Source organism: Sus scrofa, unplaced genomic scaffold (assembly GCF_000003025.6).
Source record: "Sus scrofa isolate TJ Tabasco breed Duroc unplaced genomic scaffold, Sscrofa11.1 Contig344, whole genome shotgun sequence".
NCBI classification, from domain to species: domain Eukaryota; kingdom Metazoa; phylum Chordata; class Mammalia; order Artiodactyla; family Suidae; genus Sus; species Sus scrofa.
The window spans coordinates 25,717-48,519 of NW_018085183.1; the positions used below are offsets into that span (position 1 = coordinate 25,717).

The 22,803-nt window shown below is 44.2% G+C and overlaps 1 protein-coding gene and 1 long non-coding RNA gene across 14 annotated transcripts in view; one reads left to right on the plus strand and one right to left on the minus strand.

Annotated features, from left to right (window-relative positions):
* The window catches only part of LOC102164320, a 45,704-nt gene extending 25,596 nt beyond the window's left edge, over window positions 1-20,108 (minus strand). For 3 of the 8 annotated variants that reach the window (XR_002341243.1, XR_002341237.1, XR_002341241.1), the window contains exons 1-5: window positions 19,938-20,108; window positions 16,135-18,741; window positions 7,146-7,296; window positions 4,414-4,494; window positions 94-296 (exon numbers count right to left, since the gene is read on the minus strand). This is a non-coding gene — a long non-coding RNA (uncharacterized LOC102164320). Of the gene's footprint in view, window positions 1-93; window positions 297-4,413; window positions 4,495-7,145; window positions 7,297-16,134; window positions 18,742-18,923; window positions 19,015-19,937 lie in introns of all 8 variants that reach the window. The other 5 variants (XR_002341239.1, XR_002341240.1, XR_002341238.1 and 2 more) reach the window with 5 other exon arrangements.
* LOC110255218 (myomegalin-like) lies at window positions 102-22,388 on the plus strand. Of its 6 annotated transcripts, none has more exons than XR_297339.3 (11): window positions 102-227; window positions 2,970-3,159; window positions 4,052-4,176; window positions 7,589-7,831; window positions 16,229-16,345; window positions 16,912-17,144; window positions 18,029-18,172; window positions 19,244-19,382; window positions 19,691-19,737; window positions 20,594-20,654; window positions 21,342-21,476. XR_297339.3 is itself a non-coding variant. In XM_003125807.6 (11 exons), the coding sequence occupies exons 4-11, from the start codon at window positions 7,732-7,734 to the stop codon at window positions 21,476-21,478; spliced, it is 969 nt and encodes a 322-aa protein (XP_003125855.5). In that variant the 5' UTR covers window positions 102-227; window positions 2,970-3,159; window positions 4,052-4,176; window positions 7,589-7,731; the 3' UTR covers window positions 21,479-22,388. The 6 variants fall into 6 exon arrangements, 5 of the variants coding, with proteins under 5 accessions (XP_003125855.5, XP_005653141.2, XP_005653144.2 ...); XM_003125807.6 differs by having other exon boundaries at window positions 20,603-20,654; window positions 21,342-22,388; XM_005653084.3 differs by having other exon boundaries at window positions 20,603-20,654; window positions 21,398-22,388.
* The last annotated feature ends 415 nt before the right edge of the window (window positions 22,389-22,803 follow it).

Sequence of the window (22,803 nt, forward strand, 5' to 3'; positions counted from 1 at the left end):
GGCCCAGGCCTCGAGTCCTCGGGGTTTTCTGCTGGCTGGGACAGGATCTTTGAGGTGCAGAATGGGCAGCAGCATTGAGCCTCTCTCACCCACCTGTGTAACCTGCCTTCTTGCATGTTCTGGGTCGGGATTCCCCTCGACCTTCTCCAATCCGGGCCTGGAGTCCACACCTCAGCTCTACAATGAGAACCAGAGCCTTCAGGCTCAGCTGGGTCACGTTTCCAGAGGTGAGTGTCAATAGCTGCCACGAGTGTTCAGTGTTGGGCCCCTTCTTGCCTGGCCACGTCAATCACCCTCTGGGGAAGCAAAGAGACAAGGTGGAGAGGACAGCCCTTCCCAGACCCACCACCCAAACTCCCAGAGCTCTTCTCAGCCTCCAAAGGATGCCTTCCTGACACATCCCAACCACGGGCCCTCAGGCTCCTGGGCTCCTGGGCTCCAGGGACAAGGAGCTCTAGGAAACCCACCCCTTCTGGGCAAACCTCCCCACACATACTCAGTCGTTAGCTAGCCAACTGGCCACCACTTAGTGTCTGTTCTACCTGCCCACCACCCACAGCTACTCTGGAACCAGGCAAGGAAGGGGCCTAAGGGCCCAGACACACTCTCCGGGTTCTCCAAGCTCTGTTGCAGCTCTGTGTGTCCCTCCTCGAGCTGGTCTGCTCTCCCTATGTCCCCTCTCCACCGCCTACTCATACACTCAGGCTCCTGTTAGGTCACTGATTCTCATGACTGTGTCTGGAGGTGATACAAATATGTCCTGGCAGACTGACCTCTTTAAATCTTACTATTTATTGGGCATCAGTACATGGGCATCATTTTCAGTGTGGCCTGGTGGGCAGCTGACCTTAGTGTTAACTGACTTAATGAAACCAATATATTTTTGATTAGAACTTATTTTTATTTACAAATATTTGTTCAATAGCCAGAAGACAGAAAGAATACTGGCTAAGAGGATTACACCCAGAATGAAAGAATGCTTGTGGGAAAGGATAAAGTTATCAAGAGATATCTCTAAATTAGCCCCCTCTGGAGTTGTCACTGTGGCTTAGTGGTAATGAACGCAATTAGTGTCCATGAGGCCACATGTTCAATCCCTGGCCTCGCTCAGTTGGTTAAGGATCCCACATTGCCATGAGCTGTGATATTTGTCACAGACGCAGTTTGGATCCTGTGTGGCTGTGGCCGTGGCCAGCAGCTGCAGCTCTGATTTGACTCCTAGCCTGGGCACCTCAATATGCTGCAGGTGTGGCTCTAAAAAGCAAAAAAAAAAATTTCTAATTTAATGGCATATGGCTTATAGAGGCACATGGAAATTCCCAGGCTAGGGGTCTAAAAGGAGCTGTAGCTGCCTGCCTACGCCAGAGCCACAGAAAGCCAGATCCGAGCTGTGTCTGTGACCTACACCACAGCTCAGGGCAACACTGGATCTTTAACCCACTGAGCGAGGCCAGGGATAGAACCTGCAACCTCATGGTTCCTAGTCAGAATTGCTTCTGCTGCATCACAATGGGAACTCCTAAAAAGAAATTCAGTAAAATAAAAAATAAGTAAATTTTTTTTCGTAATAACTAAAAATTGTCAGAGGAAAGGTCATTGCTCAGGAAGATAACAGAAGCCATATAGATAAGGGAAAAGGCAGAACTACTAAACTACCACTGTATGCACGGCAAGACCAGCACAGTCCTCACAGCTGAGATTACAGTAAGATTTAAAGAGGTCAATCTGCCAGGCCCAGGTGATGCCACCCCAGACAACTGACAGCACCAGAGCTTTCTTTTCAGAGTTCTTATTAATAGTCCTTGAGAATCATGAAGATCAGAAAGATGTTCCAAGACAACAGGTACCCCTGATTTTCAATATGATGAAAATGATATATACTAGTACTGCTGATGTTGATCTTTGGCAAAACTCAAGAATGGAGTATTTCATAGAGGGTGTGTGAGCACTCAGAAGATAGCATTAGAAACCAGAATGTTTTCTCTAAATGCAAGACAGGCTCTATTAAATCAGAGGATTGGGAGTCCCCTTGTAGCTCAGTGGTCAACTGCTGTGTCCTGTGCTTCAGGGCAACAGGAGATCCTGAAAGAGGGAAGGTGAGGCCTAAAAAACACACAAGACTCTTTTGCATTTTAAAAGGAGGGGGGGACCAGAAGGCACTCTATTCCACAGAACAAAGGCCCCTAGGCTTTAGCCCACAAGACTTTTATTAGGGAAAGTGACCTGTTTAGATTAGTGAGCAAAAATAGGCATGGGGAGTGGCTAAGCCATCTCTTAGATTTAGGGAGACTACTAGCAATAAAAGTCACAGGCCTATACATCCAGGGTGTATGTAGTGCAGCTGCCTAAAGAACAACATAGTTAACATATAAGCCCCTTATTTTATTTTGACAGGAGACCCTGCACTTTAGAACGCTGGGTCGGCAGACATGCTTATCTGGCTTTTGCCACCAGGAGCATTCCTTGGCTTATCGTGCTTTTGCACATTCCAAGTTTGCTTTCTGCAGAGTTCAGCAGTTCAGTGGTCTCCAACAGTTAACGAACACAACTAGTACCCATGAGGACTCGGGTTTGATTCTTGGCCTCGCTCAGTGGGTTGAGGATCCCCTGTTGTCGTGAGCTGTGCTGTAGGTCACAGATGCAGCTTGGATCTGGCACTGCTGTGGCATAAGCTGGCAGCTACAGCTCTGACTGGACTCCTAGCCTGGGAACCTCCATATGCTGTGGGTGTGGCCATGAAAAGACCAAAAAAAAAAAAAAAAAAAAAGCAGGATCAAAAGCATTGCCAAGAAAGAAGTTCCCCATTCATTGGCATTTGTAGGTAAAGTGAGCAGACACTTGCTTTGCCTCCCCCGGAAGCTACAGCATAAGCTCCTCTTAGTTCACTTTATCAGGATGGCTGTGTTGGGGCTCATCTTCCTTCTGAACTTTGCCCTACAGCATAAATACTCCTGTGTTTTGCTCAGCAGAGCACTCCCAGGAAACAGAATGCCTGAGGGAGGCTCTGTTGACCTCTCAATCCCGGCTTCAAGAACTGGAGATGGAGCTGGAGCACCAGAAGGTGGAACGGCAGCAGCTTTTGGAAGACTTGAAGGAGAAGCAGCAGGAGATCTTGCATTTCCAGGAGGAACGACTGTCTCTCCAGGAGAAAGACTCCAGGTTAGAGGGAGCCCATTGATAGGGAAGGCAGCCTTGTTTTCAGATTTAGGAGAAGGGATTTTTTTTTTTTTTTTTTTTTTTTTTTTTTTTTTTTGCTGTTCCATTTTAGGGCCATACCTGCTGGCATAGGGAAGTTCCCAGGCTAGGGGTTGAATTGGAGCTGCAGCTGCCAGCCTACACCACAGCCACAGCAACACGGGAACCAAGCCACATCTGCAACCTACACCACAGCTCATGGCAACACCAGGTCCTTAACCCACTGAGCAAGGCCAGGGATCGAACCGGCATCCTCATGGATACTAGTCAGGCTTATTACTGCTGAGCCACAACAGGAACTCCCGAGAAAGGATATTGGCAAGACAATTAAGAGTCCTTTTTGAAAACCTCAATATCCCCTCTGCTATTCTAGATTTACATGTGACTGGGCAGAAGGAAGGACTTCTCTGAGAATGCCTTTTCTACTCCAAAGCTGAGAGAGCAAAACCCTGTAGAGAGGGCCTCAGCATACCGCATTGTGGACAGAATACGTTCTTGTGCTTCCCGTTAGTTTTAGGGTATTAGTCTTATCATAACCTAGGGAGCTTACATACCAGCTGTGAGGCTAGTCCCTAGCAGAAACCCTACAGCTGCTTGTCAACAGGAAAAGAGCACTGTAGAGGCAGTAAGAATATCAGGTGGTGTGTCCTAAGTATGGTAGCTAATGGCATAGCTCCAAGCAAAATTACTTGACCTCACCAAGCCTCTGGTGCCACATCTGCAAAACAAAAGCGATGGTCCCCAGGACCCCTGAGTTTACACCTAGGTCTAAGATTCTGTGATGCAAAAGTTGGGTCACAGCCTCTCGCCCTGGTGTGGCCCCACCAGCTCTGCAGGCTTGCTTCTCTCCTGACAGGCTGCAGCATAAGCTGGCCCTCTTGCAGCAACAGTGTGAAGAGAAACACCAGCTCTTCCAGTCCCTCCAGTCAGAGCTACAGATCTACGAGGCACTTTATGGAAATTCCAAGAAGGGGCTGAAAGGTATGTTTTTCCTCCTCCCCGCACCCTGTGAGCTTCCTGCTCTTGCTAAGGATCCTGGTAAAGTCGTTACCTTGGGATCTGTGGAGATGCTGGAAACCTACAGAGTTCTGTCTCAGTCACTGGAGATCTCAATAAGAAGACAGGGGAGCTCACACACAAAGCACAGGGCTTGGTGACATGAGCAAGATCTGCTTAGACAGCCTTAAACATAGGCCATGAGAGTCAGATTTCACCTACCTGGATGAAAGTCCAGATCATGCAATAATTTTTTTTTTTTTCACAAAGAAGTGCAAAGAACGGTCCTGGTCATGTCATCATCTGAAAACATACCGCATGTCATGAATTCTCCACCCATACAACCAGTATTGCAGGCAACCTGCTCCCATCATGACTCTTCCCCAGTGATTAAAAAAAAAAATTAAATCATAGAAATAACAGTATAGAACCCACATATCCAGCCTGGATTTAAATTTTAAACCTCTTGTTGAAGACGTTTGCTCCCTCTAGTATTTGAGAATCTTGTGATCCTTCCTCATTCTTCTTCCAGTGGGAAAAGGCATTCTAAGCATTGTTAAGCCAGGCAGGCTGGAGCAGAGGACTAACACCGGTGTGATGAAATTTAGCAAAGATTTAAAAAAACACCCTGACTGTGGTTTAAAAAATCAGTGTAGATATACCAGATGGGGAGACCTGGCTCTGTAGCCCCTCATGGGCTTGAGGATGGGAGAGTGAGGTAGAAACGCATGTACACAAGGAAGCTGTAGGCCAAGATTGCTAGAAAAGCTAACTTAACCTGAGACCACTGTAGTGTAGCTGTGCTGTCCGTATGGAGAGACCACGGTAGAAATATTGTTAGACTGTGGGACACCATCTTATAAAAGGGACATTGACAAACAAGGGACACAATAAAGACAGGGACCACAATGTTGAGGGAACAGAAATCTCAAACTGGCTGAAGAAACTAAAATAATTTAGGCTTGGAAAAGATCATAAGAATATAAGAACTGCGGGGCACAGTCTTTAAGGCATTAGCCTGCTGCGGCACCCTTTGCCTGGAAAAGTAATAAAGCTATCTTTTTCTCCTTCAAAAAAAAAAAAAAAAAAAAGAATATAAGAACTGGCTTCAACGGTCAGGTGGAGAAGAGCTGATGTGTTTTGTATCCCTTCCCTCCCAAAGGCTGAACAAGGGCCAAAGGATGAAGGGCAATGGAATCAGGATCTGCATAAGGAAGGCTTTCCTTCCCACCTGAGCCTTCTGGTGATGGAACAGCTGATTTGTGAAGGAGTCAGTCCTCTTGAAATAGAAAGGGACGATTTGTCTAGGATTCTGCTGAAGCAGTTCTTGCTTTGGATGTGATGTTGACTCCCTGAACATCTCAACTCTTAAGTTTTTTTATACATATATTTAAAAGTTCTTAAGTGATATGGTTTATTAAGTTTTACTATTCAGCCAAATTTCAATATTCATAAAATGTGATTGAGTTTTATCATTTTTTTTTACTTTTCCAGGGCCACTCCTATGGTATATGAGGTTCCCAGGCTAGCAGTCGAATCGGAGCTGTAGCCACTGGCGAACACCAGAGCCACAGCAACGCAGTTTCCGAGCCACGTCTGCGACCTACACCCCAGCTCATGGCAACGTCGGATCGTTAACCCACTGAGCAAGGGATCGAACCCGCAACCTCATGGTTCCTAGTCAGATTCGTTAACCACTATGCTATGACGGGAACTCCATGAGTTTTACAATTTTCTGATGAGAAGGTGAACGTCAGGTTCTAACTTGAAGGATTAAAGCAGCACAGCAGGCTGTAGAATAGCTCACCTACAAAGTTGTGGAAGTAGCGGTTCTGGGGGAGACCAGCCTGCCTAGAGGAGGGCATTGTATCAGAGGGCGTGAGAAGTCAGGTTAGTGGAAAGAAGAGCTGCCATATGTAGAAGGCCTCCGCAGTAGGATGACAGTTTACATTCTGTATAGTAGGCAATAGGAAAGAGTGTGTCTATTCCAAGTAAAACATGTGTATGATGGACACATTTTAAGATGGTAAGACAGGTTGCACATACTGGAGTTGGAAGATATTACAATCAGGGAAACTTACTGAATAGGTGTAGTGATACTCTTCTGGGCATCAAGTGATGAGTTTCTAATATAAGATGCAATCAGAAGTTAAAGGGGAATGGGGAATGGATAGATGAAAGAAGTTTTAACCAATGAGCAAAACTTTGTTAGGAGTTCTCTTGGTGGCCTAGCAGTTAAGGAGTCGGCACTGCCACTGCTGTGGCTCGGGTTCAGTCCCTGGTCGGGAATGTCTGCATGCACAGGTGCAGCCAAACAACAGCAACATTGTGAGAATTTGGATTTCTAGAAAAAGTGAGATGGAGGAGCATCATGGAACTTTGGGGCTAGTCTCTAGAAACTAACTTTATCCTGAACTACCCTCCCCTTTCATGTCTTTCTCCCTTTTAGTAGGTCTTTTTGGATTCATCTCAAAGTTCCCACCATTACAGCGCCATAATCCCTTATCCTTAACTCCATTATCCACTAAGAACTCAAATCTTTTTACGCTCATTGGGTGACAAAACCGAACTGAGACAATACAGCATTCATAGTCTTCGTTTATCCCATTTAGTGGGAATATTCACATAGTTCACTGCAGCAGTACTAATGTGTCTGGTTAAGGCTTGTGGCCCAGATACGCCTGGGTACAAGTTTAATATGGCATATGCATCCTCTTGCCATACTAAAAAACAAAACAAGTTCTACCTTTTAAAATACATTTGGCTTAAAAAAATACATTTGGTGTCCGAGTTTTTAGATGAGAAACTGTGGTTTTGTAGAATATTTCTTAGATCTTTTCTTCCCCGGTATATAGAAACGGACCATGGCTCATGAGTGGAGATAAAAAAACAAGATGCTGAGAAGTCAGATTAGTCATGACCTCTGGTCTTTGGTACCCCACTCCCATTCTTACCTGCTGCCTAAAGAGCTGATGGCGTCTTCCTCCTCCCCTCTTTGATCCCTGAGTGTGGAAGTCATCATATCTCCTCCTCCCTCAGCCTCGGCCCTTCTTGAGTTCAGTTCTGACCTCCTGTCTTGAAGACCCTGCTCTCTAGCCTGCAGGACTAGGGTTAACAAGGAGATGGAATACCAGGTTTGACTTCATTTGCCAATCGCATGCCTCCCTGATACACAAGGGTCATCTGAGCCTCAGGGAAAGGTCCAGACTGGAGTGTGTGCTACCTCAGTGTATGCCAGGCCCTGCCCAGGAGAGAGACATCTCTGTCACAGGTGTGTTGCTTGGGACCCTGAGATTACAGTGGGGTCCCTGGCAGAAAGGAATGACATGGGAGTGTTATGACAAATGCCTGGAAATACCGGGATCAATGCAAACAGACCCTTCCTCCCTCCTTTCAGCTTACACCTGGGATGCCTGTCACCAATCACTTTAAGCAGTGACTTGAGCCACCTGGTGGCAGAGATCCGAGCTTTGAGAGGCCAGCTGGAGCAGAGCATTCAGGGAAACAACTGCCTGTGACTGCAGCTTGAACAGCAGTTGGATGGTGGCTGGCTCCAGGAAAGCCAGCCTCAGCCTCTCCTCCGTCAACCAGAACTTCCCTGCCAACACTGACTCTGGAAGCAAGCAGCCACTCTTCCAAGGTAGGAAGGAAAAGGGAATCAGGAAGCCCTCAGCCAGTGGGGAGGTCCCCAGGATGTCTGTCATGGAAGGGACAGTCTTGCTTCTTCCACACTCCTTAAGGTCAGGGTGAAATCAGAGATGCCTTAGAACAGTGCCTTGAGTAAGAGCACAGGATTTAGGGGCAGATCTGGCTCCAGATTCTGAGTTTGCTACTTGGGCAAAGTGTTTGATCTCCTCAGGTATTTAAGCCTTAGTTCCCTCATCTAAATGATGAAGACAGTAATAATATATACTGTGCATAGTTGTATATATGTGGAACATTAAATGAAATAATTTACAGGTGCCTGATACAGTAAAAATACAAGAAAGGGAATGTATATATACATACGACTGGGTCATAGCAGGAATTGGCACAATATTGTAAATCGAGTATATTTAATTTTTAAAAAAGTGCTCAACAATTAACAGCTGCATATTTTAATGGCTATTCCTTTAAAATTTTTTAATTTTTATTTTATATTGAAGTATACTTGATTTGCAATGTTGTATTCGTTTCAGGCATACAGCAAAGTGAATCAGTTATACATATACACATGTCCACTCCTTTTCAGATTATTTTCCCATACTGGTTATTACAGAATATTGAGTAGACTTCCTTGTGCTATACAGTATGTCCTTGTTGATTATCTATTTTATATACAGTAGTGTGTATATGTTAAACCCAAACTCCTAGTTTATCCCTCCTCCACCTGTCCCCTTTTGTAACCATAAGTTTGTTTTCCATTTTGTAAATATGTTCATTTGTATAATTTTTTTTAGATTCCACATATGGGATATCATACGGTATTTATCTTTCTCTGCCTGACTTCATTTAGTATCATAAACTTAGGTCTATCCATATTGCTGCAAATGGCATTATTTCATCCTTTTTTATGGCTGAGTAATATTCCAGTGTACCTTAGAAGATACACTACATCTTCGTTAGCCATTTCTCTGTTGATGGACATTTAGGTTGCTTCCATATTTTGGCTATGGTAAATAGTGCTACAGTGAATGTTGGGGATGCATGTATCTTTTCAAATTATGGCTTTCTCCCGATATTTGCCCAGGAGTGAGATTGCTGTATCCTATGGTAGTTCAATTTTTAGTTTTTTAAGAAGTCTCTACACTGGTCTCCGTAGTGGCTGTGCCAGTTTACCTTCCCACCAACAGTGTAGGAGATTCCCTATTCTCCACCCCTTCTCCAGCATTCATTGTTTGTAGACTTTCGATGATGGCCATTCTGGCTGGTGTGAGGTGGTACCCCACTGTAGTCTTCATTTGAAATTCTCTAATAATTAGCGAAGTTGAGCATTTTTTCATGTGCATGTGGCCATCTGTACGTCTTCTTTGGAGAAATGTCTGTTTAGCTCTTATGCCCATTTTTTGCTATTCACCTTTCTAAAATAAATTTTATTGGAGTATAGTTGACTTACAAAGTTGCATTAGTTTCAGGTGTACAGCAAAGTCAATCAGTTATGCATTTACATAGATCCATTCCTTTTCAGTTCTTTTCCCATATAGGAATACTCAGTACTCCAAGTATTGTGTAGATTTCTCTATGCTACACAGTAGCTCAGTACTTACCTATTCTATATACAGTAGTATCTATATGTCAATCCCAACTCCCTAATTTATCACTCCCCCCCTCCCCAAATTTGCCCTTTGGTAACCATACATTTGGTTTCAAAATCTTTGAGCCTGTTTCTGTTTTGTAAGTCCTTTTGTATTATTATTTTTATTAGATTCCACATGTTAGTGATCTTATATGATACCTGTCTTTCTCTGACTTAGTATGGGAATGTCTAGGTCCATACATATTGCTACAAAAGGCATTATGTGATGCTTTTTATGACTAAGTAACATTCCATTGTATATATGTACCATAACTTCTTTATCTAATCCTTTCTTAAAGGACATTTAGGTTGCTTCCATATCTTGGCTGTTGTAAACAGGGCTGTGATGAACACTGGGTTGCAAGTATCCTTTTGAATTATGGTTTTCTCTGGATATGTGCCCAGGAATGCGATTTCTGGGTCATATGAGAGTTCTTTATTAGTTTTTTAAGGAACTTCCATACTATTCTCCATAGTGGTTGTAGCAGCTTGTATTCACACCAACAGTGTAGGAGTGTTCCCTATTCTCCACACCTTCTCCAGCATTTATTGTCTGTAGACTTTTTGATGGTGGCCATTCTGACTGGTGTGAGGTAATACCTCAGTGTAGTTTTGACTTGCAATTCTCTGATAATTAGTCATGTTGAGAATCTTTTCATGTATTTTTTTGGCCACTGTCTGTCTTCTTTGGAAGAATGTCTGTTAAGATCTTCTGATCAATTTTTAATTGGGTCGTTTGGGGTTTTTTTTTTTTTTTTTTTGCATAAAGCTGTATGAGATGTTTGTATATTTAAGAGATTAATCCCTTATTGGTCACTTCATTTGCAAATATTTTCTCCCATTCTGTGGGTTGTCTTTTTGTTTTGTTTAGAGTTTTCTTTGCTGTGCAAAAGATTTCAAGTTCGATTAGGTCCCATTTGTTTGTTTTTTGTTTTTATCTTTATTACTCTAGGAAGTAGACCAAAAAAGATATTGCTGAGGTTATGTCAAAGAGTACTCTGGCTATGTTTTCCTCTAGGAGTTTTATAGTATCCAGTCTTATTTTTAGGTCTTTAATCCATTTTGAATTTATTTTTGTGTATGATGTTAGATTTCGTTCTTCTACATGTAGCTGTCTAGTTGTCTCAGCACCACTTACTGAAGAGACTGTCTTTTCTCCCTTATATATTCTTGCCTCCTTTGTCATAGACTAATTAACCACAGGTGCCTGGGTTTAGTTCTTGTCTTTCTATGCTGTTCTACTGATCTATATTTCGGTTTTTGTGCCCATACCATACTGTTTTGATGACTCTAGTTTTGTAGTGAAGTATGAAGTCCGTGAGCCTGATTCCTCCAGCTGTTTTTCTTTCTCAAGATCGCTTTGGCTATTTGAGGTCTTTGTGTTTCCATAAAAATTTCTAAAATATTTGTTCTATTTCTGTGAAAAATGCCATTGGTAGTTTGATAGGAATTGCACTGAATCTATAAATTGCCTAGGGTAGTATGGTCATTTTGATAATGTTGATTCTTCCAGTCCAAGAACACGGTATATCTTTCCACCTGTTTGTGTCACTGCTTTCCAACATCAGTGTCTTACAGTTTTCAGAGTACAGATCTGTTGCCTCGTTATGCAGTTTTACTCCTAGGTTTTTGATACCCTTTGATGTGATGGTAAGTGGGACTATTTCCTTAACTCCTCTCTCTGATCTTTTGTTGGTAGTATATAGAAATGCAAGAGGGAGTTCCCGTCGTGGCGCAGTGGTTAACGAATCCGACTAGGAACCATGAGGTTGCGGGTTCGATCCCTGCCCTTGCTCAGTGGGTTAACGATCCGGCGTTGCCGTGAGCTGTGGTGTAGGTCGCAGACGCGGCTCGGATCCCGTGTTACTGTGGCTCTGGCGTAGGCTGGTGTCAACAGCTTCGATTAGACCCCTAGCCTGGGAACCTCCATATGCCGCAGGAGCGGCCCAACAAATGGCAAAAGACAAAAAAAAAAAAAAAAAAAACTTTAAAAAAAAAAAAAAAAAAAACAGAAATGCAAGAGATTTCTTTTTGTTACCAAAAAAAAAGAAATGCAAGAGATTTCTGTGTATTAATTTTGAATCCTGAAATTTTATCAAATTCATCGATGTGCTCTAGTAGTTTTCTAGTAGTATCTTTAGTATTTTCTATGTATAGTATCATGCCGTCTGCAAACAATGACAGTTTTACATCTTCTTTTCCATTTGGATTCCTTTTATTTCTTTTTCTTCTCTGACTGCTGTGGTATAATGTGTCTTTTAAGGCCTGTGTTTCCTTATGATTTTCTGTCTAGCTGATTTTTCCATTGGTGTAAGTGGAGAGTTAATCGTCCACTATTATCGTGTTAATCGTCCACTGTCAGTTTCTCCTTTTACAGGTGTTAGCATTTGCCTTATATATTGAAGTGCTCCTGTGTTGGGTGCAATATTTATAATTGTTGGAGTTCCTGTCATGGCACAGAGGAGATGAATCCGACTAGGAAGCATGAGGTTGCAGGTTTGATCCCTGGCCCCACTCTGAGGGTTAAGGATCCAGCATTGCCATGAGCCATGGTGTAGGTCACAGACGCAGCTCGGATCTGGCATTGCTGTGGCTCTGGTGTAGGCTGGCAGCAACAGCTGTGATTAGACCCCTAGGCTGGGAACTTCCGTATGCTGTGGGTGTGGTCCTAAAAAAGACCTATATATATATATATATTGTTATACTTCTTCTTGGATTGATCCTTTGATCATTGAATTGTCATATGTAGCATCCTTCTTTGCTTTTTTTAACCATCTTTATTCTAAAGTCTATTTGTCTAATGAGAGTATTGCTACTCCAGATTTCTTTGTTCTTTTTTTTTAGGGCTGCACCCACAGCATATGGATGTTCCCAGTCTAGGGTTCAAATCGGAACTGCAGCTACCAGCCTACACCACAGCAACAGCAACGAGGGATCTGAGCATGTCTGTGACCTATACCACAGTTCACAGCAACACTGGATCCTTAACCCACTGAGTGAGGCCAGGGATCAAATCAACATCCTCATGGATATACTAGTCAGGTTCATTACTGCTGAGCCATGATGGGAACTCCCCAGATTTCTTTTGGTTTCCATGTGCATGAATTACCTTTTTCTACCCTTCACTTTCAGTCTGTATGTGTCCTTAGATCTAAGGGGGTCTGTTTTAGACAGCATATATATAGTTCTTGTTTTTGCATCCATTCAACCAATCTGTATCTTTTGGTTGGAGCATTTAATCAATTTATATTTAAGGGAATTAAAGATATCTATACTTTTCTTGCCACTTTTTAAATTGCTTTGGGTTTGTTTCATAGGCCTTTTTTCTTTTCTTCCTCTTGGTTTCTTCTCTTCTTCAATAACTATTTTCAGTGTTGTGTTTGGATTGCTTTTCCTTTTGTGCATGTGTGTGCATCTAGTATAGATTTGTTTGTGGTTACTGCATGGTTTTGATATAGCAGTCTCCCTTCTCTGTCTCTCTCTCTCTATGTACGTGTGTGTGTGTGTGTGTGTGTGTGTGTGTGTGTGTGTGTGTGTACATATTACACGATTGTTTTAAATTACTTGTCCCTCAATTTCAAATGCATTTTCAATATCCTACATTTGTACTCTCCTCTTTGGACGATTTCCAGTTTGATATCATATTTGTGCGTAGATGATTTCCTACCTTCACTATGTGTTTGCCTTTTACGAGTGAGCTTTCTCATCTATCATATTCTAGTTTCTACTCATGGCCTTTTCTTTTCCCCCTACAGGAGTTCCTTTAGCATTTGTTGTAAAGCTAGTTTGGTGGTGCTGAAACCTCTTAGCTTTTGCTTGTCTGTAAAACTATTTTTTTTTTGGCTGTGCCTGTGGCATCTGGAAGTTCCTGGGCCAGGGATCACACCCACGCCACAGCAGTGACATGAGCTACAGCAGTGGCAATGCCAGATGCTTAACCAATAGGCCACCAGGGTACTCCTGTAAAGCTTTTGATTTCACTATTGAATATGAATGAGAGGCTTGCTGGGTAGAGTTCATGGCTGTAGCTTTTCCCCTTTCGTCACTTGATAAACATATCATGCCACTCATTTCTGGCCTGCAGAGTTTCTGCTTAAAAATCAGCTGATAGATAACTTATGGGGATTCCTTTGCATGTTATTCACTGCTTTTCCTGTGTTGCTTTTATTTTTATTGGTGTATAATTGATATACAATGTTGTGTTAATTTCTGCTCTACAGCAAAGTGATTCAGTTACACATAGATATACACACTCTTGTTGATTTTAATATTTTCTTTTGTCTTTAAGTTTTGTCAGATTAATATCTGTCTCAGCAATGTTCCTCCCTGGGTTTATCCCATATTTTAAGACTCTGTGTGCTTCCTGGACTTGTGGTTCCTTTCCAATGTTAGCGAAGTTTTCTGTTATCTCTTCAAATATAGTCTACAGCCCTTTCTCTCTTCTCCTTCTGTGACCCCCATGGTGTGAATGTTCTGCACTGAAACATGTACCAAAGTTCTCTTAGATTGTTCTTATTTCTTTTCATGCTCTTTCTTTTCTTCATTCTGCTCCATGGCAGTGATTTGCACCAATCTGTCTTCAGGCTCACTTTTTAGTTTTTAGGCCTCATTTATTCGGTTATTGATTTTTTGTTTCAGTTAATGTATTTGCACCTCTCTGTTCTTTAAATCTTCTAGTTCTTTGTTAAATATTTCATGCATCTTCTTGGTCTCTGCCTCCTTTGTCTTTCTGAGATCTTTGATCATCATTACTCTGAATTCTCTTTCAGGCAGACTGCCCACTTCCACTTCAATTAGTGGTTTTCCTGGGGGGTATCTTGTTCCTTCTGCTGGAATGTATTTCTCTACCATTTTATTGTTTCTAACTTTCTGCATTTGTGGTCTCCATTCTGCAGGCTGCAGGACTGTAATTCTCCTTCTTGTGTCTGTCTCATGGTGGGTGAGGTTGGTCTAAGGGCTTGTGCAGGCAGTATAGTGGGAGGACTTTTGCCTACCCACCAGTGGGGGGAACTGGATCTTTTCCCTCTGATGGCCAGAGCTGTGTCAAGTGGTGTGTTTAGAGTCAGCTATGGGCTCAAGATAACTTTAGGCAGCTGTCTGCTGCTGGGTGGGTCTGTGTTCCCACCCTGTTGGCTTTTGGTCCTCAGAGGTCCCAAAACTGAAGTCTGCAGGCTATTGGGTGGGACCAGGTCTTGGTGCTACATGATGACCGCTGGGAGAACTCACACTGATGAACATTTCCTGGTGCCTCTGCCACCAGTATCCTGCCCCCACAGTGAGCCACAGCCACCCCCCAACTCCCCAGGAGACACACCAAGACCAGCAGGTAGGTCCTGCCCAAGCTCCTGTGGAGTCATAGTTGTGCCCTGGTTCCCAGTGCACATAAAACTTGTGTGTGTCCTCCAAGGGTGGAGTTTCTGTTTGCCTCAGTCCTGTGGTGCTCCCACACTCAAGCCCCACCGGCCTTCAAAGCCAAGGCCTCTGGTAGCTCTTCTTCCCAATGCCAGACCCCAAGGCTGGGCAGTCTGGTGTGGAGCTCAGACCTCTCACTACTGTGGGAGAATCTCTGCAATATAATTATTTGCCAGTTTGTGGTGCACCCACATGGTATGAGATTTGCTATTGTGAAATTGCCCCTCCTACTGACTCTTTGTGGCTTCTTTTTTGGCTTTGGATGTAGGATATCTTTTTTTGTACGATCCAGGCGTTCAGCAGTTAGTTGTGATTTGGTGTTTTTTTGAGAGGAGGCAAGCTCAAGTTCTTTGACTCTGTCATCTTCTCTCCTCTCCCTAATGTCTATTCCTTATGTGTGCAGGGTGCTTTAACATTCACCACGTTTTCAAGTGCTTTTTCAAATAATTTCATCAGAGATAGGACAGGTTTTATTGCCTCTGTATTTCACATGAGAAAACTTCAGCATTGAGACAATTAAAAGACATTCTAAGTTTCCTGGAGTTAGAGGCCAACCCAGAATTCAAAGCAGAAGTTTTGATTTCCAGTCTCTGTTCCTTCCACCTCACTATGCTCTGTCTCAGTACTGCTCATCTTTCCTCTAACCAGGCTTTCCCTTCTGACTGCCTCCCCACGACACCAGCCAGGACTCAGCCCCATTGGCCCAGTCACTCCTCCTTCTCCTCCAGCATGAGACCTGAGCTGGAAAGCAGGCTCTAAGCCACATTAGCTTGACCAGGATTATTTCAGTCTCCTGGTGGGATTTTCCAATTCCTCCCTGGAGGTTTGCTGCCTGGGCTCCATTAGGGCATCTCAAACTTACCAGGGCTTCTATCTCCTATTCTTCTCATACTACTCTATATTTCACTCATCAAAATGGAGATTAGAGTGCTGAGTTTAATCACACATAAACCCATTCATTCTTTGATGAAATATTTATATATATATATATATATATATATATACATAGTGTATATATCTAGGTATATTTCTATTTAGTTATAAAGCATGGTAAAAGACATACCACATACAAAATTATATTCAAATCTGGGGTTAGAAAAACATACCTAATCATTTTTCAAACTGGAAGTCACTTTCTCATGGAACACCCTTCAATTATAGGAACATCTTACTTTTGCAAAATAAGTGATTTATTTGCCATTGGTTTTGACTGTGGGTACATGGATGACGATTAGGTAAGAAGAGCACGATGTTACCTTAGATTTCCAATGGCAAAGCCTAAGCTGTGCATGCGTTTGGGGAGCAGCATTTTCCAGGGTTCCTAAAGCTGTGATTATCTTTACTTGCTAGATTCAGTTGCCTCCCCTCCAGTTCGGGATGTGGGCATGAATTCTCCAGCTCTGGTCTTCCCCAGCTCTTCTTCTGCTCCTCCTGGCTCAGAGACCACAACCTTCAATAGGACAAATGGTAAACAGCGCAACTACAGGGCTCAGGGTCTAGTGATGGAAAGTTATTGATGCAACTAATAGTTGGCTCTCTATATGTACATTATCTGAATTTAGAGAGTTTTTTCTGCATGTCCCAAGGCCCTTAGCCCTACTTATTGCACCTTCTGTGGCTGCCTTTTTTTGTCATTTTTCTTTCTCCTATGGCTTTCCTATTGCTCTGGTACTGCCTCATTGCACTATAATCTCTGCCTTCTTAAAAGTGCTCTCTATCCAACTTAATTTCCTTGTCTGGGCCTTCTCAACCCCCAAATTTAAAAGTTTTTATTAATAATATCTGCCCTGAATATTTTATTGGTCGATAAGGATAAAAGCTGCCTCCTGGCAATCTATCATCATGAGGTGATATAAGAAAGATTATAGAATATAAAACCCAGAGTATCTATGGACTTCACACTTGTGCTTTCCAAGACTGTCAAGATTTCTTGTTTCTGGCCTCTCTCACTACTTGATGTCCTTTTTGGATTGAACTGAGAATATGCTTATGAATAACAGTGGATTCTGTTGTGTTGTGGTATTATTCCTCAGAGCTGGGTTTGGATGCTTCTCCAGTGAAGAAGAACCCTCACCCTCCCAAGCTGGAAGGTGATGCTACTGACGGCTGCTTTGCCAATAAGCATGGCCGCCATGTCATTGGACACATTGATGACTACAGTGCCCTAAGACAGCAGATTGAGGAGAGCAGACTGCTGGTCAAGAAGATAGCATCTCTCATGAGATCAACCTGCAACTTTCCTGGCCTTGAAGCTCCAGGCCCAGAGGTAATCATATCATAGCTCTCAGGTGCACCTTTTTCCTCAGGGCCTTTCTTCTTCTGATTTTAGCTCCTTCTCCTGCTATTTCTTTTCATGCTCCAGATCTCCAAGCCAGCTCCAATCTTCCATTTTCATCTGCTAAGTTCACTATAAGCTCTGCTCTGTTCTATATGTAGCTGACTTGATATATCCCCCTCAGAACCACAGAAAAGCTTTTACAGCATTGCCATCCTCATTGCCATCCTCATCAGTAGAGCATGTTAAGTGTCAACATACATGTGGTGCTGTACTGAGTACCTTTTATTTGCTTATTATCTACTGAAGCCATGCTTGCACATGACCATCTGTAGGCAGAAAAGAAAAAAAAAATGTCAGTTGGATAGAAATTGAGAATTTGAATCCATATGGGCAGGCGTGATATCAGACGTGCTGTGGGAGTGACAGCATGAACCCAGAGTCAGCTGTTATCCCAAGCAGGGAAAGTAACAGGTCCACAGGGGGTGCATAAGTTCTTTGGGGAGTAGAAATACCAGACAAAGGGAGTGGCACCTCAGTCCTACAAACAGTGCAGCTCATCTGATGCATAAGCTGTGATTTAGGGAAGGGCAAGATGGGGCCAGTGCAAAAACTAAGGACCTCAGATTCTAAAGCACAAAGCAGGGCTAGAAGTTAAAGAGTATGGGGGAAGCTGGAATCAAATGAATTCCTGCCATAGGAGGTTCCTGCTGAGATCAGAGTAGCTCACTTTCTGGGCTAAAAAACGGATTTCACAGGGTCAAGTAGACCACGTCTGCGCCTCACTCACAAAAGAAGCTGAGGCTTATGCTCAGGAAAAAAGAAGTGATTTCTCAGCCCCAGGGATACCCATGGCTACCTCCCCCTTTTCCCAGGAGATGGGCAGCAAAGGTGTCCATGAGCTCCTGAGCAGCACCAACACTCTGCACCAGCGGCTGGAGGAGTCGACCTCCCTCCTCACCATGTTCTGGCGAGCAGCCTTGCCAAGCTCCCAAGGCCCTGCACTGGCTGGCAAAGTGGTAAGAAACCAGCATCGTCTACAGGTCCTGCCCCCAGATATCCTTCTGCCTCCTTGGTCTGCACATCCTGAAGTTTGGGAGCCAAATGGTCAGTTGGGACAGAGGGAGCTGATGGGAGTGTCCCTGGAGGGAGACTTCCCCATGATGGCCGATTTCAGTCTATCTCTGACTGTATCTCTTCGCCTCCCACCCACAACCCCTCAAATAAGTAATCAAAGAGAAAAAGGAAAAGATATGGAATAGGCAGACATGAGAGCCCGGGTAACCCATAAACCTTTGGTTTCTTCACTTTTCCAAAGTTTAGCTGAGCTGAAGTTCTTGGCCATGTTGAAACATCAATACTTCCTTTCCCATCCCCACCTTACCCCCAGGTCCACATAGTCAGGCAGGATCACAGAATGTCACCAGAAGTCAACTGGCCTCTTTTAGCCACCCACTGGAATCCCAGAAAAATCACTTAAATCAGCTTCTCTGGGTCAGTCCTAGGGAGAGTCCGCCTCCCCCAGGGGCTTTCATATCTCAGGCTGGCTCTCTGGTTGGTGATCTCGGATACACAGCTTTCAGGATCCCTGCAAAAGGGTGTAAACTCCAGACTAATATCACTGACACCTTAGGGGACCCAACGATGCTAATTTCATAGAAGGGGTTGTTTTGCCATCTTAAGGCTGGCCCAAACATGTACAAACTTGCTGACTCTCTCAGCCAGCTCTGTCTCCCCAGACATAATACTCCTAAAGTAGCCAAGTCTTACTTGGGATGCCAAAGTGAGTTAACTATGTCAGCACCAAATCTGAGCTCTTGTTCATAGCCGGGAATGTCCGTGTGGCCTGGAGTCAGATTCTCTGCAACAACAGGAGCGTCGTCTGTGCTAAGCTGCACCGGGGCTGCCAGGTCCTCAGTGTTCCCACCTAACGGCCCGTTCAGAGCCATCATCACCTGGAGGGCTTTAATGAGGGGAACCCAGTCCAGAAATAGTTGGAAAAATTGTAAAATCCTGTTTGGGGTTGTAAAGAGCCACAAGGCACAGGGTGCTTTAGGCCTTCTGACCATTGACAGTCTTTTTCTCCCCAGGGAGAGTCCGTGAAAAGGGAGCTTCTGGAACTGAAAACCAAACTATCCAAACAGGAGAGTCTACTTCAAAGCACGACCGAGCGTCTAAAGACTGCCAACCAGCAGAAGGAGAGCATGGAGCAGTTCATCTTCAGCCAGTGTGGGTAACCCCCAGCCGGGGAATGCGACAGGAAATGGAGGGTGGGCAGATTCCCCACTTGCGCGGTGGATGGACAGTGACCAGAGAGGCTCAGGGACAGGGGAGACTGATGTGACATTCCTGAACCTCCTGTGCCATCAGCAATCAGGGAGGCAGAGGGAGGGCGTGGGGGACAAACTCCAGACTAATATCACTGACACCTTAGGGGACCCGAGCCGAGTGTCCAGAAAGGACGGCCTTTAGAACATATACCCAAGGCAATGCCCTGCTGGTAACTGCTGCCTTTGGGGGCCGTTTTGTTGTTTCAGTGACCAGGACTCATGATGTTTTGAAGAAGGCAAGGACTAACTTGGAGGTAAGGAAACTACTAGACCAGTCAGAGCCATAGAGCTCATCCCAAACCCATCACCAGCTGTCATCAGAGTCTGCAGGTAATCCCTGAACTGCTCTGACCTTCCAGGAGATTACTGGTCCACTAGTGGGAGCACAGGGCCTCAACGAGCATCCCTCTATCTCTGTCCCCATCAGCCTCCCACCCCAATTAACCTTCTCTACCTCGTGGCTCACTCTCACTCTGTCATCATCTTCTCTCTTGATTCCAGTTCTCTCTCCATTGTGCCAAGGACAAATGTGGTTCAGTTGATTGTCAAGGCCAGAGGTCATAGGGTCTGCTTCTGATGAGCTTCCAGTAAAGGGGTCCTGAAGCCCGTCATATGCTCTGGGCTTTCCTATACAAATATAGGGGAAAATAACAGTAAGATGCAGCCTAATTAGTTGATTTCACTGCATACCACTGGGTTAAGAATAGCAATTTGATTTTGACTTATCTTTTTCTTTAAGCAACAACATGAAAGAAGGTCATTGGGCCTGTTGATCTAAAGGAGAATTTGGTAATAAGTAAAAACTGAACCTTAAAGGGAAAGAGCTCATTTCTCTGTTTATTTGAAACACTAACACACTGCCTAGCAACCACTTTGAAGAAAAACTTGAGGTGTAGAAATGGCTTAAAAAACAGAAACTAAATCTTTTACCATGGACTTTAAAGCTTTGCCATAAGCAATTGAGCGCATTCCTAGGAATGTTCCTAAATTATAATCTAAGAGAATGGTGACCCTACAGTATGAAAATGGGTTGGGCCATGATTTATCTTTTTTTTTTTTTTTTTGATAATTCCTTTTGTTTTTCTCTGATGAATTCCTTTCTTTCCTGAGCCTCTTTAGAAGAACACTTACAAGATTGCCTCCATAAAGCCTTATTCCTGTCCCAGCAAAGGTAACCCAACTGCATCTCTTACTGCTGGCTCCCCAGTTTAGAATTCCTCTCTACTTCCCCTAGGCATTGGGAAGGGCCCAAAGCCTGGTTTCTAATTCCAGGCTTGTCACTAACTGGCTGTGTGGCTTTGGCTGGCCCCAGTCTCGGTGATCCTGCTGCCCCTCATCTGTAGGAGGTGGGACTAGACTTAGATGATGCTGACTCGCCCCCCCGCCCCTTTTCTCATCAAGTAAATGAAACAAAAACTGAATAGGAGGACCTCCCTGTCCTCTTCTTCCTACAACAGGCTGTTTGTACATGTGCATGTTTCATACCAAGCACGTCTTGTCCTGGGAGATCACAAAAGCCATCCTTTTTCTCCAAAGTGAATTGGAGAGTGACCTGGTCCCTGAAGGGGGAGCATAGCATCCAGCCACCTGATGTGCAGTGGCTTTGAGCAGAGGTATCGCCACAGGAGGCGGTGGGAAGCTTTTCCTCTGACCTGTGGCACCAGGCGCTCCTCCAGACCTCAGCACATCCCCTTAGCTCATCGTCTTAACAGCCTCTCACTGTGCTCCTGGCTCATGTCAGCACTCAGCTCTCTCTCCAGCCTCAGGAGCTGTCGCCACTCAGCTCTCTCTCCAGCCTCAGTCAGCCACCAGCAGGGCCTGATAATGGGCTCTTACTTTGTGTTATTTTGGTCTCCAGGTGAAATCCCTAAGGGCTCTGCCATGCACTCCAGTCCCGTGACCCTTGCCTTTCAGGAGCCATACAAGACTCGAAGCCACTCAAAACAGCAGGAAGGATGGGCCTGCCCGCCTTTTGCACAGCTCCCTGTCTGCTGAGGAGGACCAGGGTCCCCTCCTCTACACCTGATGAAAGAAGTCAGAGATGTAGCCTGGTGGGGCAGGGCGAAAGGCAGAGGGCCTTCCCTGTACTTGTGGCATAACTAGCCGCAGTTGCGGAATAACCTGGCCCACTTGGCCCAGCGCTAAGCAAAACATGCATAGCTTGTAGAGGACCTCGTGACACTGCTTCTGAACACGCCTAAGGCATGGGAACCAGCAACAGCACATTTCTCACCTCAGCACCCATCCTCAGCAGGTCAACTCGGGGGGAGGAGGGCCTGCCTCCTAGGAATGGGACATGAGGTCCCGACACTGGAGCTCCTGGGCAGATCTAAAAGCACAGGACTGAGCAGCAGTGCCCTGCTGGACAGTGTGGCCTGGGCCCTACGACCTAACTGGGGGCCAGCACAGCTGAGTCACAATCAGGCTGGGCATCAGTCTACACTGCAGCACCTGAGTTATTTGAATCCATGTGGTGAGAGGTGACTCCGAGATGCCATCTCATGCTCAGCCTGTACCTCCTGTTTCTATTCCTTCGTGATCTCCAAAAAAGTGTTCTGACCTCACTCTGAAGATACTGTCCCATTTTGTCCTCCTACCTTCTCTCTGGAACTGGGGACTGATGGCCACACCAAGCCCACTGAAAGTCTTGTGTAAAGCAAACCAGTGATCATTTTAAGTGATATATCTGAGGGCCCCAATTGTGCTAAAGCATAGTCTGTACCTTTACAGTGCTTTAGAATGTCTGTATGTGTGTATAAATGTGTCATACATATTTATATATGTTGCTATAGCAGTATGTGTATAAGCTAACATAACTGGTGGACAGGGTCAGGGAGAGAAAATGAAAACGTCTTGTTGGGGGCTATTAAAGGAAAATATGTATACAGAAATAAAATTTCTTTGCTTAGTTTCCAGTTTCTGCTCCAGTCACCACAGTGAGGATGTAAAAACAGAAAAGACAAACTGTCATTAAAAAACTCAAGATCTCTGAATAACCAAAGCAATCTTGATAAAGAAAAACGAATCTGAAGGGATTCAGGCTCCCTGACTTCAAACGATATGGTCTCTTCAATTAGCGGTGCTGGGAAAACTAGACAGCTACATGTAAAAGAATGAAATTAGAACACCCTCTAAAACTGTTCACAAAAATTAAACTCAAAATGGATTAAATGCCTAAATATTAGACCAGATACTATAAAAGTCCTGGAGAAAAACATAGGTGGAACACTCTTTGACATAAATCTCAACAATATCTTTTCTTTGTCTTCCTCCTAGACAATGAAAATAAAAACAAACAAATGGGACCTAGTTAAACCTAA

Coding starts and splice junctions, on each gene's coding strand:
- LOC110255218 (XM_005653084.3), top strand. CDS start 7,732: ATGGTGGCTGGCTCCAGGAAAGCCAGCCTCAGCCTCTCCTCCGTCAAC. Junction 7,832..16,228: donor CAAGCAGCCACTCTTCCAAG/GTAGGAAGGAAA, acceptor TTTACTTGCTAG/ATTCAGTTGCCTCCCCTCCA. Junction 16,346..16,911: donor AACCTTCAATAGGACAAATG/GTAAACAGCGCA, acceptor ATTATTCCTCAG/AGCTGGGTTTGGATGCTTCT.